This window comes from Budorcas taxicolor, chromosome 16 (genome assembly GCF_023091745.1).
Source record: "Budorcas taxicolor isolate Tak-1 chromosome 16, Takin1.1, whole genome shotgun sequence".
In the NCBI taxonomy this organism is placed as follows: Eukaryota; Metazoa; Chordata; class Mammalia; order Artiodactyla; family Bovidae; genus Budorcas; species Budorcas taxicolor.
This window is the reverse complement of record NC_068925.1, coordinates 27650463-27671019: the sequence shown is the minus strand read 5'-3', so window position 1 is coordinate 27671019 and position 20557 is coordinate 27650463. Positions and strand designations below refer to the sequence as shown.

Genomic DNA, 20557 nt, shown 5'->3' with positions numbered 1-20557 from the left:
TCATGTCCCTGAGTAGGGGCGAAGATGCTTATGGTCCAGGGAGCAGGGGAGGTGACCAATATGGTGGAGAGGGGACTGTGAGGTTGGCAAAACACTGAAAATACTCCCTGTGGGCACAGGGCTGCTGAAATAGTAAGTACAGGGACTAAAGGCCAGGAGGACAGCTACCATCTGGGCCTCTTCCTTTCCAAAATCACTCAGCTCATCTACTGGGGGACACTTTCCCTGCTAATACATCCCTTTCCTAGATTTCATAAGAAAAAGTGTAGGTGAAGTCAGATTGACTTTGCGTAAATTCACTTGACACTTCTACAACAGGCATCAAGTCAGGACATAGAAACGCGCTGTCCTGTCCTGAAAGCTTTAAAAGAGGTGGGGTCAGTATTGTGGCAATTCAGACTGTGGTTTTTTACATATCGTGAAGAAGTAGTTTATTAAAAAATAAACATCCTAGGACCTTCCTGGTGGTCCAGAGGCCCAGGTTTGATCCCTGGTCAGAGAACTATATCTCACACGTTGCAACTAAAGATCGTGCATGCCACAACGAAGACTCAGCACCACCAAATAAATCAATATTTAAAAAAATAAATAAATAAAAATAAACATCCCTAAGAAACCAAAATAAAATGAATTCAAATCCATTTGTATTATGTATAAATATCACGTAGGAGGAGCAGAGAAGAATCAGTCTACGTGTTGCCCAAACCTATTTATTATCAATATTAATGGAAATGTGTCATTACTTGACCACCCCTTGGCCCAGCTGGAATACACGATACATCTCATTCTTGTGGCACTGGTTATGCTAGCTGGACAGAAGTTTTTTTTTTTTTGTTTTCGGCTGTGCTGGGTCTTAGTTCCAGCACGCAGGATCTTCAGTCTTTGCTGTGGCATGTGGAATCTTTCGTTGCAGCATGCAGCATCTAGTTCCCTGGAGAACTAACTGAAGAGCTAACGAACTAACTTAAGCATGATGGTGTGATGGCTCACCTGGAGCCAGACACCCTGGAGTGCAAAGTCAGGTGGGCCTTAGGAAGCTTCACCACGAACAAAGCTGGTGGAGGTGATGGAATTCCAGCTGAGCTATTTCAAATCCTGAAAGATGATGCTGTGAAAGTACTGAGCTCAATATGCCAGCAAATTTGGAAAACTCAGCAGTGGCCACAGGACTGGAAAAAGTTTTCATTCCAATCCCAGAGAAAGGTAATGCCAAAGAATTTTCAAACTACCACATAATTGCACTCATCTCACACGCTAGTAAAGTAATGCTCAAATTTCTCCAAGTGAGGCTTCAACAGTACATGAACTGAGAACTTCAGATATTCAAGCTGGATTTAGAAAAAGCAGAGGAACCAGAAATCAAATTGCCAACATCCGTTGGATCATAGAAAAAGCAAGAGCATTCCAGAAAAACATCTACTTCTGTTTCATTAACTACGCTAAATCCTTTGACTGTGTGGATCACAACAAACTCTGGAAAATTCTTAAAGAGATGGGAATACCAGACCACTTGACCTGCCTCTTGAGAAATCTGTATGCAGGTCAGGAAGCAACAGTTAGAACCGGACATGGAACAACAGACTGATTCCAAATAGGGAAAGAAGCACATCAAGGCTGTATATTGTCACCCTGCTTATTTAATTTATATGCAGAGTACATCATGAGAAGCACTGGGCTGGATGAAGCACAAGCTGGAATCAAGATTTCCAGGAGAAATATCAATAACCTCAGATATGCAGATGACACCACCCTTATGGCAGAAAGCGAAGAACTAAAGAGCCTCTTGATGAAAGTGAAAGAGAAGAGTGAAAAAGTTGGCTTAAAGCTCAACATTCAGAAAACTAAGATCATGGTATCTGCCATGGTATCCCATCACTTCATGGGAAATAGATGGGGAAACAATGGAAACAGTGACAAACTTTATTTTGGGGGGCCCCAAAATCACTGCAGATGGTGACTGCAGCCATGAAATTAAAAGATGCTTACTCCTTCAAAGAAAAGCTATGACCAACCTAGACAGCATATTGAAAAGCAGAGACATTACTTTGCCAACAAAGGTTCATATAATCAAAGCTATGGTTTTTCCTGTGGTCATGTATGGATGTGAGAGTTGGACTATAAAGAAAGCTGAGTGCTCAAGAATTGATACTTTTGAACCGTGGTGTTGGAGAAGACTCTTGAGAGTCCCTTGGACAGCAAGGAGATCCAGCCAGTCCATCCTAAAGGAAATCAGTCCTGAATGTTCATTGGAAGGACTGATGCTGAAGCTGAAACTCCAATACTTTGGGCACCTGATGTGAAAAACTGACTCATTTGAAAAGATCCTGATGCTGGAAGATTGAAGTCAGGAGAAGAAGGGGACCACAGAGGATGTGATGGCTGGATGGCATCACCGACTCAATGGACATGAGTTTGAGTGAAATCTGGGAGTTGGCGATGGACCAGGAGGCCTGGTGTGCTGCTGTCCATGGGGTCACAAAGAGTCGGAAATGACTGAGCAACTGAACTGAAGGCTGAATATTGTCACCCTGCCTATTTAACTTATATACAGAGTACATCATATGAAATGCTGGGCTGGATGAAGCACAAGCTGGAATCAAGATTGCCGGGAGAAATATCAATAATCTCAGATATGCAGATGACACCACGCTTATGGCAGAAAGCAAATAGGAACTAAAGAGCCTCTTGATGGAAGTGAAAGAGGAGAGTAAAAAAGCTGGCTTAAAACTCAACATTCAAAAAACTAAGATCATGGCATCTGGTCCCATCACTTCATGACAAACAGATGGGGAAACAATGACAAACTTTATTTTCTTGGGCTCTAAATTACTGAAGATGGTGACTGCAGCCATGAAATTAAAAGACACTTGCTCCTTGGAAGAAAAGCTATGACCAAAGTCCACAGAGTCTCAAAGAGTCGGACATGACTGAGCCACTGAACTGAACTGAACTAACTTCCCAAGAGTGCTAACTAAATAATTGTGCGCAGTTCCTGGGTAGGGTGAGAGACCATTACCTAGATGTCCCGTGGCACCTAAATCCCTCCTCCCTCTGATTCTCTTTCCTGGGAGAGTGTCTGGGACATTGTTTAAAGCCAGACGCAGAAGCTGAGCTTCTGAGTGGATTCAGGGTGTCTGTGGAGCATCCTTGGAGGCAGATTGCATACTCTGTGTGCAGAAACACACCTGTTTCTTGTCTCCCTTGAGTTTCCTCCTCCCAAGCATGTGCCCGGGGAGGTAGCAGCTACACCAGCGGACAAACATTTCTTTGCAGAGGGTCCTTATAATTGAGGACTTCTCAGACCTCTCCTCTTCAAGGTACAAGGGACCTTTTTCTTTTCTCCTCACCTTCTCCCTTGAGTAGCTCTGCGAATAGTTAATGATTGCACTGGTAAATTTCAGATAGACCTGTACCAAGCAAATAAAAAGGATTTGGGTTCTCGCAGGGAATTGGCCTATTCAGGTGAGAGTCTTCCAGAGCACATTCCAGACCAGCTTGAAGCCACTGTGGCTCTTCTGAACGACTCTGGGACCACGATGCTGAGAGCTGAGGTCTGTCAACTGCTGCTTGTTTGAGAACCAGCTCACTGAGCAGGCAGCTTTCCCAGGATGCCCCCACTCTGTGATTGGCTGGAGCAAAGCCGGAGACAAAAGCACCGCTTAAAGCACGTTAGTATAGCCCGTGAACTGCTGCCCCTGTAAGGAGAGCCCCCCTTGGGATGGCTTTCCTCACTTTGAGAAGGACCAGTGAAGCCCCTGGCAGGATGGTCTGGTTGGACCTGTAGCCCTGGGGCTCCGGTGGTACCTAAGAGCTTTGCTCGACAACACTCTGAGGGTACAGATGACACATGAGCATGTGATGACCAGCTCCCACAGTAGACAGTACCATGTATTACCAGCCAGTCCAAGCAGGTGGTTCTCCTGCATGAGGCGGGCAAGGCAGGCCCCAGTGCAATGGCAGTTGTTTCCTGTGGCTGCTTCCTTCCTGTCTTCTCTCATCCCTTGGCCATGGGGCTGTGCTTTTATAAACAAGGAAACTAAAGCTGAGAACCCCCCCAGCAGTCCAGTGTTTAGGACTTGGTGCTTTCACTGCTGCAGGCCCAGGTTCAATTCCTAGTTAGGGAACTAAGATCCCTCAAGTTGGGTAGCTCCCCACCCCCCAAAATAGGTATTAAAAAAGAAAAGAAACTAAAGCCCATAGAGTTTAAGCAACTTACACAAGTCACATGGCAAATAAACCAGGATTAGAACCTGCATCCTCACTCCTAGTTCAGTGCTCTTTCCACCATCCCGGTGGTGTGCAGCCAGGCTGCATGTCAGCATCACCTGGGGAACTTTTAGAAATAACCGTGTCTGGAACTTTCTCCAAGAGATTCTATTTTGGTGGTTCTGGGCAATGGGAGCTCAAACATGGTTAAAAGCTCCCAGGGTGATTTCACCTACCACTGCCACCTGCCCCTCTTTGTCTCTCTCAGTCACTTACATTGTCTGCTTGTGGCTGAAGGTCATAGAGAGCACAAGGGCGCTGTCCCCGCCCCCACCTGCTGTGACCCCATGCTGAACCTTTGTCTGCCCCAGCTCCTTACAGAGTGCAGGGGGGATGGGGAGGAGGGGGGGGGAATAGATGAATTCACTAAGCAAACATTATTTTTAAGTGCTTGCAAAAGTATTTGACTCACATAGATCTGACCAGCATTGCTATGAGATTAATAATTTGATGTGAAGAAGGTTCTTTGAGTTTCCTGGGTAAAAGGTGCAATGTGAGTTTAAGTAGTAATATTACATTATAAAGTTTGATTAAAAAATTCAACTTGACTCATGAGCTAAAGATGGCAGATGACTCCTTTATTCAGTGAAACTATAGGGTGCAGGCATTTTTCAAAAGCAAGGTAGTCATACTTCTTTTTTACAGTTACTCCTATATTAAGGTAAGCTGTCTTCCAGCTCCAGAAACTTCCCCCAAACAGATGGATGCTTTCAAAATGTTTTATTTAGGATCCTTTTCTTCTCATGTACATTATCTATCATCCAAAATTTCTTTCTTGTTGCCTTGGACATGGGTTATCAGAAACAGCAGGCAATGCCCACAAAGGCAAGTATTTGCATGTCTTCCCCTAAGATAATCTCTTCTCATTTTCCGTCTTCTAAGGTGGGAAGGAGCAGAGGGCTGCCTCTCTCTGTCTCCAGGACCACTGTCATTTCTTATTTATGCTTCTGATAACAGAAGTCACTGCTTCCCTAGCCTCCCTTGTGGCTTCAGTGTGAGTTTCAGTTTTTGTTCTTTAAAAGATTTTTTTTTACTTAAATGTGGTCATGACTTAAAAGGAAAAAAAAATCGAGAGGAAGTAAGGTCAGGTCAGATGGGGGCACATTCAGCAAAGATAAATGACAGAAATGATCAGTTATCATTGTTGCAAGATGACAGCTGGACCGCCACAGATAAGCCTGCACAGCTGAGCCCCGCTGGAAGTGCAGAGGGAAAATCCGAATCCTAGCAGACTTTACCAGCTGCCTGCCGTCATCTCGCGTGTCGTGCGAGGGCTGCAGTTCGCCCTCTCTTACAGGTGCCATGGGAGTAGGAACTGGCTTTAAGCCACAGAATTATTCGGCAAATGCAGAACATCCATGTGTATACGCAGCCGTGTCAGATCGTGTGTAAAGGTCACAAAATGATTGTTAACAACCTCAAACACCAAGTCGATCACCAAGATTCCCTAGAAAGCCAGTTTTTCACAAGCTTGCAGCAGATACTACCCAGAAATAGGTTGGCTGCCTGTGAAAAATCCAGGGCAACCCCCTCGGGTGTCCTTCCAAACCCATCCCAGACCAAGTTTACTTCCCCTCATGTGGTTCTTGAGTGGTTTGGGGATGACCATGGCTCCCTAATCTGCCTCTTGAGAGTCCTGTTACGACTCGGATCTCTTCGGAACCCCACTCCTGACTGTAGAGGGAGAGGCCTTGGGCACAGAGCTGCCTTCCAGCTGCTCAGATAGGATTCTGTTCTTTACTACATTTGTCTGACATAGCTGGTAAGGATGGTGGGGACTTGTTAAATGTGAGCGAGCCTCTGCTAGTCAATCACCTGTGTATCCATGAAGCATTGGTTCTCAACTTTGACTTCATGGGAATTGCCCAAAGGGCGTGTTAGGAATGCACATCACCAGGCCTCCTCTTGGAGATTTTTATGCATTAGGAATCTGAATTTAGCAGGCACCTCCAGGAGATCCTCATGCTGGCAGGCCTCAGCGTGCACCTTGAGATATTTGCCATAAGCACTCCGCAAGTAGAACATCAAGATGTAGGTTAGAATTTCCAAAAGTCCGCAGCCCATGAGACTGATATTTGAATGACATTCTTTTATTTTTCTTGTGAGCTCAGCTCTGACAACCAAGTGCTTCTATCATTTCACTGTTGAAAATAAAGTCTACCTGGGGAAGGTGGAAAGAGACCTCAAAGGTTTTTTTTAAAAGAAAATAGTTTCTAGAAAATAATGAAAGTTTTATGCTTTTGGAAATTTAACTGCCACCCCAAGATGTTTAGTCGTTCATTTCCCAAAATTCTGGTAAGCATTGTCTGTCAGGCCCAGAAGCTCCCAATGTAGCTGGGAAAGATCAGTGCCTTTACAGTGAATTCCCTTACTCCTCTTTCTGGATTAATTTTGTTGTTGTTTCTTTAACCTTTTGAAATTCATAAAATATAACATATATAGAGAGATTCATGTAGAACCAAACAGTTCAGTGAGTTATCACACATCAAACACTCTTGTCCTGATTATCCAGGTGAAGTTGTAGAGCATCACTGGTATCCCAGAAGCCGCCTCCCAGTCGCTGCCTCCCCTCTGCCTCTCTCAGATAACCCCTTCCCTGAATCATGGTGATCACTTCTCATGGTAATCACTTCGTCTGGAAGTATATCAATAACCTCAGATATGCAGATGACACCACCCTTATGGCAGAAAGTGAAGAAGAACTAAAGAGCCTCTTGATGAAAGTGAAAGAGGAGAGTGAAAAAGTTGGCTTAAAGCTCAACATTCAGAAAACGAAGATCATGGCATCTGGTCCCATCATTTCATGGCAAATAGATGGGGAAACAGTGGAAACAGTGGCTGACTTTATTTTTCTGGGCTCCAAAATCACTGCAGATGGTGATTGCAGCCATGAAATTAAAAGACACATACTCTTTGGAAGGAAAATTATGAACAACCTAGACAGCATATTAAAAAGCAGAGACATTACTTTGCCAACAAAGGTCCGTCTAGTCAAGGCCATGGTTTTTCCAGTGGTCATGTATGGATGTGAGAGTTGGACTGTGAAGAAAGCTGAGCGCCAAAGAATTGATGCTTTTGAACTGTGGTGTTGGAGAAGACTCTTGAGAGTCCCTTGGACTGCAAGGAGATCCAACCAGTCCGTCCTAAAGGAAATCAGTCCTGGGTGTTGAAGCTGAAACTCCAATATTTTGGCCACCTGATGCGAAGAGCTGACTCATTTGAAAAGACCGTGATGCTGGCAAAGTTTGAGGGCAGGAAGAGAAGGGGACCACAGAGGATGAGATGGTTGGATGGCATCACCAGCACAATGGACATGGGTTTGGGTGGACTCTGGGAGTTGGTGATGGACAGGGAGGCCTGGTGTACTGCAGTTCATGGGGTCACAAAGAGTTGGAGATGACTCAACAACTGAACTGACCTGAACTGACCTGATGCATTCCTAAACTTGGTACTGTTTTAAGCTTAACTTACTTTGTCTTAGTTTTGAGTTTATATGCATGGAATTATAAAGTAAGTAATTATAATTTTATGTTGGACTTCTACTTTATGTTTGTAAAAGTCATGCATGTATTATTTTTAAAAAATATTTATTTACTTATTTGGCTCTTCTGGGTCATAGCTGCCGCACATGGGATGTTTGACCTTTGCTGCAGCATGCAGAATCTTAGTCGCACCTTGAGGGATTTAGTCCCCTGACTGGGAATCGAACCTGGGCCCCCTGCATTAGGAGCTTGGAGGTTTAGCCACTGGACCAGCAGGGCAGCCCCCATGCATGTTATGGCATGTGGCTGTAGTTTGCTCACTGGCATTGCTACGTCGTGTTCTCTTATATGAATAGACAATATTTGAACATTCTGATGTTAATGAAAATGTAATGTTTTTCCGATTGGGTCTGTTACAAATAGGGCTGCTGTGAACATTCTTGAACACACCTCTTGGTGAATATATATATATCCATGTTCTGTTGGATATACTCCTAAGATTGGACATGCTGGATTGTAGGATATACCTGTATTTTAGCGTTAATAGGTATTGCCATTATCAAAAGTGGTTGTGCCAATTTACACTCCTGCGACAGAGTGTGAGAGTCCCAGTTACTCCTTGCCAACACTTGCATTATCAGTATTTTAGACACCAATGGGTATTTAGTGGTAGCTTGTGGTTTCCCCGGTGATTAGGAAGTTGAACACCTTTTTGTATATTCATTGAACACCTTTTAATCCTCTCTTATGAAGTGCCTGTTCAATTCACTTGCCCATTTATCTACTGAGTTGTCTTTTTCTAATTGATTGTTATATATACTGAGTTTTTTATATGTACTGAATACAAGCCCTACATTGTTTGTATGTGCTAAAAATATCTTCTTATGTAGCTTACTTTTTTATATTATCATATTATTTGCAGCTATTTACATGTAATTTACATTGTATTAGACTAGAGATGATTTGACGTATACAGGAAGATGTGTGTAGGTTGTATACAAATGCTTCACCATATTGTATGAGACGTGGGCCTCTGTGGAGGAGGTCTTACTTGGAATCAGTGCCCCATGGATACTGAGGGGTGGCTGTATTCGATTCTGTTTCACTGCGACCAGAAAACATACTCTATAGTCTCAGTCTTTTGAAATGTGTTCTTGTTTTATGGCCCAAGTATGGTCAAGTTTTGTAAAATTTCTATGTATGCTTAAAAGACATGTATAATGGTCTGAGTCCTTCAGAGTGGATGCCTAAGAATTCTTTCTGCAGAAAGAATTACTATCCAAGTGTTAAATATAAATACTTTAAATAGCAGATACTAATTGCCTTTTTCCACCACAAATAAATAAAATGTACCAATCTATAGATCAAAGGAAAACACAGACATGCTTATTTACAATAACATGACTCCATGCAGTTCTCTTCTGCATGCCTTCTTCTCAGCGGTTTTAAGGATGACCTCATGATAATTCCACTTTAACATTCAGCTGAGAGCCACATGGTCTTGAGTACCCTCTCCTGGTGTGCCTTCTGTTTTTGTAAGAGTCAATATCCTACAAAGGAGAAAGAAACAGCCTGAGCTAGCCCTGCTCCCAAAGCAAAACTACCCACATGGTGGTGCCCCTTTTCTATGAAGAACCCACTGTCTCCAGTCACCTCCTTTCGAAATAGCACCAACTCTTGACTCTACTTTTCTCATGTTGCTGGTTTATGATGACATCATTAGCTGCAGTTGATTCTATTCCAAGTAAATAATGGTGGTCAGAACAGTGTTCTCTAAGCACTATTGCATGGAGCAGGAGTTCTGTAGAATAGTAGCGATGTGGAAAACCACAGAGACACAGCTGTGATTCTGAGGGGTGTTAGTAGATAGTAAGTTAAAAAAAGGGTGTTGTGATACAAGGTTTGGGGACTCCCCCCCAAACCACCATCACCTCTGTAACCAACTGCAAGTTCAAGGATCCCCAAGACTATAACTCTGAATCCAGTCACAAGTTTAGAAGTCCCCAAGTCCATCTTCAGGTTCAGTAATTCACCAGAAGGACTGATGATACTCACAATTATGATGTATGACAGTGAAAGGACACAGATTAACATTATCTAGGGAGAGAGGCACACAGGGTCCAGGAGGCACCAGGCATGAGCTTTCAGTCATTCTCCCAGTGAGCTGTACACACCATTGCCTGTTCCCCAGCAACAGTGTGTGTCAGTACACATTGAGTATTGACAACCAGAGAAGCTCACCGAGGCTTGGTGTCCAGCCTCTTAATTGGAGCTTGGTCAGGTAGACGTGGCTGACCATTTGTGCATCTCCAGTTCTTTCAGAAGTAGAGCTGGTAACTGCATGGGCCAGTGTTTCCTGGCTGGCCAAATCACACTGTTGCTGTTGTTCAGTCGCTCAGTGGTTCCAGCTCTTTGCAACCCCATGGACTGCAGCGCACCAGGCTCCTCTATCCACTGTCTCCTGAAGTTTGCTCAAATTCATGTCCATTGAGTTGTTGATGCCATCCAACCATCTCATCCTCTGTCATCCCCCTTTTCTCCCGCCCTCAATCTTTAAACTCCAATTTAAAAAGATACTCATCTCAGATTGCACATTCGAAAGACTTAGTGGTTACTTCCCAGGAGCTGAGGGCAAAGGCCAGAACTCCCTTTGGGCAAGGCCAGCCCCTTACTGCACGTACCCACAAGATACAGAGCATATCATGGCCCATGCTTTAGAAGTCCAGGAGTTCCCACCACACTGAAGTAAAAACAAATGCCCTGTCCTTATCTACAAAGCCCTGCATGATCTGACTTTCCATCTTACTGTCACTTACTATATTCCAGGCACTCTGATCTTCCTTTGTGTTTTTCAGGACACTGAACTCTCTCCTGGCCTGTGTAGTGGCAGCTCCCTCTGCCCGAAATACTCTTCTCCCCAATCCACACGTGACTGGATTCTTCTTGTCGTTAGATCTCAGCTTAATAAATGTCATTTCCTCAGAGGCCCCTTTCCTGTCTTCCCAAATTAAAGGAGTCCCTGAGTCGGTCCCTATTCTATTACCTTGTTATGTGTTCATCCTAGCAGTGATCATTGCCTATTATTTTCTAGCTCACTTACCTGATAATTTGCCTGTTAGCAGTCTCCTGCCATGCAAATGCTGCAAGAGTAAAATTCTTGACTTTTTCTTTATCCTCAACACCTAGAATGTACCAGGACTAGAGTAAATGCTCAATAACTCAGTGAATGAATGAGCTGATGGATGAATAATAAGCTTTGCAAATGCTGGCTTAAACTAGATCCAGTAGAATTCTTTACAGCAAGGCTTTCAGAGCCTTTAATATGCTAATAGGAATTATGAATCTCTAAGTGTGTACCATGTATTCATGCTTCTGTGAACACGTTGGCAGGCATATTGATGCAGAAATTTGTCATTTTAAAGGAATGAGATTTGTTTTCACATATGACTAACATTTTGCTAAGTCGCTTCAGTCGTGTCTGACTCTCTGTGACCCTATGGACTGTAGCCCACCAGGCGCCTCTGTCCATGGGATTCTCCAGGCAAGAATGCTAGAATGATGTCGTGTCATCCCCCAGGGCATCTTCTCAACTCAGGGGTTGAACTTGTGTCTCCTACGTCTCCTGCATTGGCAGGTGGGTTCTTTACTACTAGCACCACTTGGGAAGCCCCAACCAGCGTTTTAAAGAAAAATAAATCCTAAAATATGGCACATAGTCTTTGAAATTCCTCTTTCTCTTTACTCCTCCATCCTTTAGGACTTTGCTGTCTGCAACTAATTGGATCAGTTGATTTGTGCATGGGTGTACGTGTGTGGGACTGCCTTAGGATCTTCTGTCCACTCTTTTTTTAAATTTATTTATTATATTAAGTCCTCATTGTTACTAGACGCAGGACACAAAAATAATGATAGTTGTAGATCTGTGAAAGAGGATTTCAGGCATGGAAGCTTTTGATACCCCTCAAGTTATATTTCCAAAGGGCCCATTGATACTCTGTAGACAAAAGTCTTGACTGTTGACCTGATTCTGTTCAATAGAATCAGCTGCTGATAGACCTTCTTTTCACAGTCTTTGATAACAATATTTTTGCAGTTGCTTTTAAAAATTCTTTGTGTTGGCTCAATGCATTTGTGCTATAGAAAATTGTGTTATTTCTATTGAAAACTTTAGAATTGATGAAGATGTGTGTGTCTCTTTTCAGAGACTGAAGATCCTGGTATGTTTCTTTCCATAAAAATAAGGACTAGAGTTGTTGACTGCTACCACTGATGGATTGGGACTTTTTCTAGATGCTTTTTTCTTTCTACATTACCCTCCTTCAGTGGGAGGACTAGGTGCCAGCTATTCTGGATTAAAAAAAAAGAAATTAGAAAGGCTCTGGACAGAATTTTCTCCTATCACAGTTTAGGTTAGGCTTTGCTAGAGCTGGTCTAATTGAGTTTTGTCTTTACATGTAGAGCACAGCTGCTCCTGGTCTAGCATGGTGGAGTTTAAACTCCAAACTTCCACTGACTCCCCAGTGAATACGGGGATCACCTCATGTAGTAAATTGGTCCTGCATCACTCCCTGAGCTGACTCTTCTTTGAGTCGAGTACATAAATTACTGGCATACGGGAGGCAGTGAATCCCCTTTGAACCTCTAGTCCCCGGCTCCTGCCTGTGGAAACAAGATGTTCTATTAGAAGTTCAAAGCATTCTATACTATAGACTACTATGCAGCGTAACCACCTTCAGAAACAAGGTTTGGTGCTTCCTCTTCTGGTCAGCCAATGTCCTTGTGTTACTACAGCCACATGGCCGTTCCCATCCACTGAGTTTTCTGCTGCTAGCTGACCACCTCCTGAGTATACCAGTTAATTCTTGAATAAGTTTTAAATCAATCATGAAAATAGTTGTTTAGTCATATACATAACTACCACAGGATCTATTTACAGCCCAGATTTTACAGACGGATGCCTTGATAAATGTATTTTTATTTGCTGTGAATAATTTCTGCAGAGCGATATTGAAAAAAATGTAATTCACATTTTCCATTAAGAAGAAGGCTGCAATGGTGTGCAGAACTGTCAATTATCTGTGCCTCCAGTCATGACTGGGCTTCCCTGGGTGTCTCAGCAGTGACGAATCTGCCTGCAATGCAGGAGGTGCAGGAGACATGGGTTTGATACCTGGGTTGGGAAGATCCCCTTGAGAAGGGCCTGGCAACCCACTCCAGTATTCTTGCCTGGAGAATCCCATGGACACAGGAGCCTGTGGGCTACAGTCCATAGGGTTGCAAAGAGTCAGACACCACTGAAGCAACTGAGCACACACGGACGCACCAGTCATGATTATTCTGGATTAATTTGGGAGGAAGTCAGCTATTCTTGTAGAAAAACATGAACAGTTAGAAAACCTCTTTCCATAGCCTGAAAAACTCTTCCATGCAAAAATGAGAGGTAAAATTGAAACCAGAACCCAGTCCTCCAGCCAAGACTCCCTCTGTTGGATCCAGAGGCAAAGGGAAGAGCTGATAATGGGTTTCCTCATCATCAGGGGGAGGCTTAGCTGCCAGAGCCTGAAAAGGATCCACTTCTCAGGTCTCCATGGCCCCTCTCAGCCTTTCCTCCCCAGGTGTGTACAGAGGTCTGGAAGCATGGAAGGAACGTTGCAGGAAGTAGTGGCATAGTCCCTGCTCTCGAGCTCATGGTGGGAAGGAGGGCTGAGGTCACGGCAGAGCTGGGCTCATGAGCATTGGGCTCTGATGACCCGTGTGGGTTGCTGAACGGCCACCACCCCTGCCTTCCCAGCTGCCAGGTCCCTCCTCTGCCTGGGAGACCCCTTCCTGCCCGAGGCTTTCCTGTCACTGATGTTCTGTTTTCTGGAGTCCATTGTTGTCAGAGTGCTCCCAGTAAACCCAATTCCAAACCCACATCATAGCCCCCGTTACATGCCCTTTTTAAAGCTCCCCAAGTCCCAGCCCCCAGAGCCCTCCTCCAGCCAGTCGCTGCATCAGAGTTCCCAGGACTTTTTCCTGAGAGCTGACAGTTCAAAGCTTAGAGGAACTTGAAACTCAGGTTTCTTATGAATGCTATTCCAAACCATTCTGGATTCAGTAGGCTTTGGGGAATGGCTGAGAAATCCATTGAAAATTTTCTGGAGGAAGTCTGTATGATCCTCAAAATGCTGTTTTTAAATTTTGCCTTGTTTCAGAAAATTAAGACACAAAAATATGGGAATATAACTCATCTACCTGATTCTAAAACTAGAGCTAGATAGCTCATGCTTTTAAGCATATATACATGTAAAAGCAGAGACTTTAAACAGGAGATGGAGAGAGACACACGGTGACCTAAGTAAGTGACTTACACCAGATGGAGTTGACATATACACACTGCTGTATTTAAAATAGAAAACCACCAGGAGACACCGAATAGCTCTCTGCTTAATATTCTGTAATAACCTAAATGGGAAAAGAATCTGAAAACGGATGCATGTATGTGTATAACTGATTGACTTTGCTGTACACCTGAAGCTAACACAACTTTGTTAATCAACTATACTCCGCTAAAAAACAAGCAAACGACAAGTCACAACAACAACAAAATCCAGATGGAATTAGTTGGGTGGTGTTTAGAGTGAGGGGCCAGAAGGAGCAGGATGGCAACTTGGCAGCAGAGTGAGTGTCCCACAAGGTAAACTGGAGGTAGACAGAGTTAGAAGCAGATGATTACCCATCAATTAGTTTTATTTGTTCATTTATTTTTTATTTATTTGGCTGCATCAGGTCTTAGTTGCATTATGCAGGGGCTTTCATTGAGGCATACTGGCTTCTCTCTAGTTCTGGCACACAGGCTCAGTTGCCCCGGGGTATGTGGGATCTTAGTTCCCTGACCAGAGACTGAACCCACATCCCCTGCACTGGAAGGTGGATTCTTAACCACTGGACCATGAGGGAAGTCCCTAGTTCTACTGTATCTCTGCATTCTGTTGCATAGACTGCTGATCCACCCCCCACTGTTCTTCCCCTGACTCTTGCCATGAGTCTTCCCCTCCCAGAGCAGAAGTCAAAGCAGAGCTGAGAACCGCTCCATCTGCCCCTACCTTGACAGAAGGGCAGATTGTCCCACGTTCCATCTTCCCAAAATAATGAAACAACGTATAGGTCAGGGTGTGCTGTGTCTGTGCTGACACAGTCAGTCGTGTCCAACTCTTTGAGACCCTATTAACTATAGCCCGCTAGGCTCCTCTGTCCGTGGGATTCTCCAGGCAAGAATACTGGAGTGGGGTGCCATTTCCTTTTCCAGTAGGTCGAGGTACCAGATCTTGACTCGTTCAGGACAAGTGATGATTCGCTTCTGCTCTGACTCTGTTTTTAGGAGACAGTAGCTGCTTCCTCTGAGCCTTCGTGATAGTGGCAGTAGAAGGTGCTGCTCTAGTTATTCAAAATTATCTTTGTAAAAACAGATAAGGTGGATGGGAGATGCTAACAGCCGATACAGCCACAGCTCAGCCCCCTGCTGTTCTGCAAGCCTATTTCCTTATCAGGCCCTGGCCCTGGCCCCCCAGGCAGAGGCAGCAGAACTGGGTGAGACCAGCCAGCCTGGCTGTCTGGTGCTGTGTACCATCCGCAGACACCACCAAGTGGGCAACCCGCCAGACAGTTCAGGTGAACCCCCCGCTTTGGTCTTTCTTCATTCATTTCCAGAATTATCTGTAAGCTCAGCTGTAGGGTGGGAAGTGTTGAAGGCAGAAAACCAGGTTCCTTTTGGGCTTGGACCTCTGCACCCACAACTCCTCTTCCTGTTTCTCTGTGAAGATTACGCAGCTTCTACTGCTTCTCTTTGGGACCTGAGGCTTAGTGATAAATAAGGAACCGTTTATCAGATTGCTGTGTAGGTCGAGACCAAGTCTGAAAATAAGAGCTTTCTTGTGAAGCTGTGAACCACAATGGCTTTGAATTCCAAAAATAATGTATCCTGTTTGCACAATTGCAGATTGCCGCATCCCGCAAATTGAAGATGCTGAGATTCATAACAAGACATACAGACACGGAGATAAGCTAATCATCACTTGTCATGAAGGATTCAAGATCCGGTACCCTGACCTATACAATGTGGTTTCATTATGTCGTGATGATGGAACATGGGACAATCTGCCCATCTGTCAAGGTAGGGGCAGATGGAGGCTCTGGTTCTCAGCTCTGCTTTGAGACTCGACTGTAGATCGAGTGCATGTTTCTCTAATAAGATGGCAATTGTTGTTTAGTTGCTCAGTCGTGTCCGACTCTTTGCAACCCCGTGGACTGTAGCCCGCCAGGTTCCTCTGTCCATGGGATCTCCCAGGCAAGAGTACTGGAGTGGGTTGCCATGCCCTCCTCCAGGGGATCTTCCCAACCCAAGGACTGAACCCACATCTCCTGCATTGGCAGGTGGATTATTGACCACTGAGCCACCTGGGAAGCTGGCAAGTAACAAAGGGAAACACAGAGTCACGCACACACCATGGTTCAGCCATTCTGCAGTCTGATCACCAGAGCTCTGTTTTTGGAATCTTCACATCGATCCCTGTTCTCTCTAGCTCCCTATACCCAGCTTTAAAGTTTAAAAGTTTAAATGGAAAGTACTTTATTCTTTAGAATGCTGGCTGTCTCCTTTATTCTAAGAAACCAAAAGTAGTTGCAGAATTAGGAGCTTTGTAACTGGGTCGTGAACACAATGATGAACTATTGTATATTTAATGGAAATAACAGAGCATTTATCCTGATTTCGGTTGTGGTACGAATATATTTAAAGCCAATCTTACAGAGGCCATTTTCTCTTAATAATGTTATCCTTTTTTATAATGCATGAGGAGCAGAAAAATAATCAAATTCAAATTTCATCCAAACCAGACGGTGAATATTTATCCTCTTGCATTTTTAAAATTTGCCTAGGCTGACACAGAGGGCCCTGTTTGTGAAAATAAGCCCTCCAGTTCACATTAATTCTGATTTTTATTTTTTGACATGTGACTTGGACCAAAGGACCCAGAAGCCCATGCATAATTCATCATCCAAGGGAGAGGGCGAGCAGCCTTATTTGCACCAAAAGCAGTGGCATGTTAAAGTTGAGGCGGATGTCAACTTTCTGCTTGGAAATCACCACTGGCAGACTCTGATATTGCTTTGCACGCCCCATAGTTGGAAATAAATCATTTCCTCATGTGAGAGCTTAAGAGCCACGGCCCCTTGAAGAAACAAAGGCTTCAGGATTAAGAGGACCAAGACAGTCCAGGTCCTCACCTTCCTACATGTTCCCCGGAAACTTCCTGTGTTGTTGATCTGTTATGCGTTACCTTGTTAAAGGAGACGCATGATTTATTTGCACTGTCAGAGACTCTCCTTAGAATCAGCAGCCGTCTTTTAGGTGGGGCTATTTATCCAAATGAACTTTATTAACCACTGCTTCGTTCTGGTCCTGCGGTGATATCCAAACCAAGATAATTATTTCAGACTCCAACCCCTTCTTGCTTTTACATTTTCCACTTTTCTTTTGGTTCTCCCACACTTTCCATTTCCTTTTATGTCACATAAATACAGGATGCTTCTTTAGGAGTTCTTTTTGCCCCAGTGATTTTCTTTTTTAAATGCCCTATGGTGATAGACATCTTGGAGTGTCATCGTTAGGAGTTAAGTGCAGGCTTTTTCTTGCTCTGTCTGGGACCCCTTACCCCTCCACCACCACTTACTATATCTCAGTCCTTAACACAGCTTTGATATTTTTGTTTGTTTGTTTGTTTTTTCAACAAGAAATGAGCTGGCTGCTAATCTTGAGAGGTGTGCTTCTTCTGAGAGCAATACAGCCTATGGCCACCTTCATCTCTCCTCAGAGCCCTTGGTCCCCACAGAGGAGGTGCCCCTGTTCTGGGCCCTGATCCCCCTCCCAGCCCCTACTCCCATCCTCACAGACACAGCAGGGTTGCTGTAGACAGTCTGACACCTCTGGAGTCCCTGGGGGGAATATAATTGGCCCTTCGAGTGACATTTCATCCTGTAATTTTTATTTGCACCTATAGATCCAGGGGTTAAAGCCTGAGGAGCCTTCTCTCTATTATCTCAAAGTGCAAATAGAAATCACATTCACCTATTGAGTCGAGGCCAGTTTTCTACTGTGTTTTTAGGACAGGCTGTCAGAAACCAAGAGTGGTGTATCTTTCCTTCTCTGATTAGCTGCACATGTTACAACCCCCTCTTCCATCTCCTTTTGGGTTTGGATGGAGGACTGTCCCAAGGCCATTCCTCGGGACTTTGTGTTTTAGGAGATGCTTCCTTCTCCCTGTGGGTCAGAGTCAGTTTTTCCACTTAGGGGATGCAGTTATCCATGTGGGTAGCTTAGAACTGCACTCCTCCCCAGGAGGGGGAATGGGCACCCAAATGTCCTCACTCATTTGAACCCTGCTCAGAAGTTCGCGTAACACCTTCCCTGTTTGTGTTGATTTGCTTATCTTTTTTTTTTTTCCCTCAGTTACTGATCCTGTTTATTCCTGATTGCCAGCTTCCCTCCTCCCATTTTTCTTTTTCCATGAACACTGTCAGTTTTCAGCTCAAAAAAAAATTTTTTTTTTCAGAACTTCAGTGGTTAAGACGCTGCACTTCCAATACAGGGGCTGCAGTTTCGATCCCTGGTTGGGGAACAAAGATCTCACATGCTGTGTGGTCAGCCAAAAACTAATTTTTAAAAACTCATTTAAGGCTGTTGGGACTGCCAGAAAGAATGGCCTAATACCACGTGTGTATGATCTGGTCCGTCCTGAGTGCGGCTGGTTCTGGGCAGGGATCTTTGGGGTCTGTGGGGTTTTCAGGGCTCCGGGACACCAGGCTGCAGTGGGCAGGTTAACATTGGCACAGCCCCAGAGTGAATACCTCTTGCATTCTGTACCCCCACATTCACTCTGGTCCTGCCCTGATATGGATGTCACATTCTGGGGCACTGACCCAAGCAATTCACTCAACACAGAGCCTCTCTATCACTTGTAATATGCCACAAAGTCAGCTTAGGAGAGGAGTTCCATCACTCGCTGCTGTGCGTGTGCGGTATAATTTGTACTTGGTGATTGGAAGGGAAAGTAGATATCCCCATTATCCGTTATTTACTTCACACACAATTAGTTCTCTCCCGGAAGAGCACCAGCTCTGCCGCTCTCATTATCCCCTCCAGTGAAACTGCTGAAGCCAATAAGAAACGCCATGATCACAGCGGAGGCCACACCAAGAGGGATGCTGTACCACAGGGAATGTTCCACTGGGCTGCACAGGCTTCAGGATGAAAAGGCAGCTACTGATTTACAGAAGGAGGCATCCAGGTCTCACGCGCACTCAGATGGCACACAGAATTCTGTGCACAGACCCGCTGTAGCAGGTCTGCACAAAGCCCGGTGCCCCCAGCAGCAGCCACAGCGGCAGCACCTGAAAACCTTTAGCAGTGCCGATGCTTGGGCTCCTCATGGACCCAGCAGACCAGCAGCTCTGGGGGTGGAGCCCCGCGTCTGTCCCATACCAGCCCTCTGCTGGGTTACTCTCAAGTTTGAGAACCACTGCCCTACATGCCACTTTCCTAGTTCACCTAAAACACAGCTGGATTTTTCAAAATTTTCATTGCAATGTGTCAGGCAGGTGTCAATTCAATCAGTTGTTGCCCTGGAATCCAGTTTGCATCCCAGCATTGGCGGCTCAGATGGTAAAAAAATCTGTCTGCAATGCAGGAGACCCAGGTTTGATGCTTGGGTCAGAAAGATCCCCTGGAAAAGGGAATGGCAACCCACTCCAGTGTTCTGGCCTGGAGAATTCCATGGACAGAGGAGCTTGGCAGGCTCAGGCCATGGGGCCGCAAAGAGTCAGACATGACTGAGAGACTAACACACACAAGCCACCACCCGCTGAAACGGTTGGAATGTCTCTTGTTTCTGTGGCACGTTAGTTGTTCTCAGCCCTGATGGCCACTTGAAGGTTTCTTGGGGAGCTTTAAAAAAAGATAGGGGTGCCCAGGCTGTGCATCAGCCTCGGGCACAGAGCCAGCTATTGGTGTTTTTAAAAATTTCCTCAGGTGATTCTAATGAACAGCCAGAGCTGGGACCACCAGCCAGGGGGTCCTGAGCCTCAGCCACACCTCCCTTTACTTCTTCCCTACTTGTCTGACCCTCTTGGAGCCACTTGCAACTATAAAAGCAAATGCCTGCTTTAGAAGGAGAGTAAATACAGAGATAAGGAGGTCTGAGCATACAAGACCAAGGTGCACAGTCCTTAAAGGCTGTGCCACATGTGTAGCAGGGGATCCAAAAGATGCCTAGTGCTTCGTCTTTCAGGCGTATGAGGGTGACCTCATAAAGTTACTTACCCTTGTCTTCCCACGTCACAGGCTGTCTGAGACCACTTGCCTCTTCTAATGGCTACGTGAACATCTCTGAGTTCCAGACCTCCTTCCCAGTGGGAACTGTCATCTCCTATCACTGCTTCCCTGGATTCAAACTCGAGGGGTCAGAGTATCTTGAATGCTTGCACAACCTTATCTGGTCGTCCAGCCCACCCCGGTGCCTTGCTCTGGAAGGTAACACATCTTATCCTTGTGGAAGTTGAATTTTGGCTTTTTAAAGTGGAGGTTTCCATAGGAGGTGAAGAGCTGAGAAATTACTATCAGCAATAACTTTTGTTCCCTGAGTACATATTGCTTGCCTCTGTCCCGAGCAGAGGCAGCAAGCCTGGTCATCTGCCCTGAAACAGTACTTAAACAGCCATACATAAAAGTGGCTTCCCCCGTCCTTAGGCTGAACGGGGATGAAAGAGAAAAGTTT

The 20557-nt window shown here is 44.8% G+C and overlaps 1 protein-coding gene across 1 annotated transcript in view; it reads left to right on the top strand.

Annotated features, from left to right (window-relative positions):
* Positions 1-20557, top strand: part of SUSD4 (sushi domain containing 4) — a 131319-nt gene that overhangs the window by 78010 nt on the left and 32752 nt on the right. The window contains exons 4-5 of the mRNA XM_052654046.1: positions 15727-15900; positions 20125-20313. Coding sequence (XP_052510006.1) covers positions 15727-15900; positions 20125-20313 — 363 coding nt within the window. The remainder of the gene's footprint in view (positions 1-15726; positions 15901-20124; positions 20314-20557) is intronic.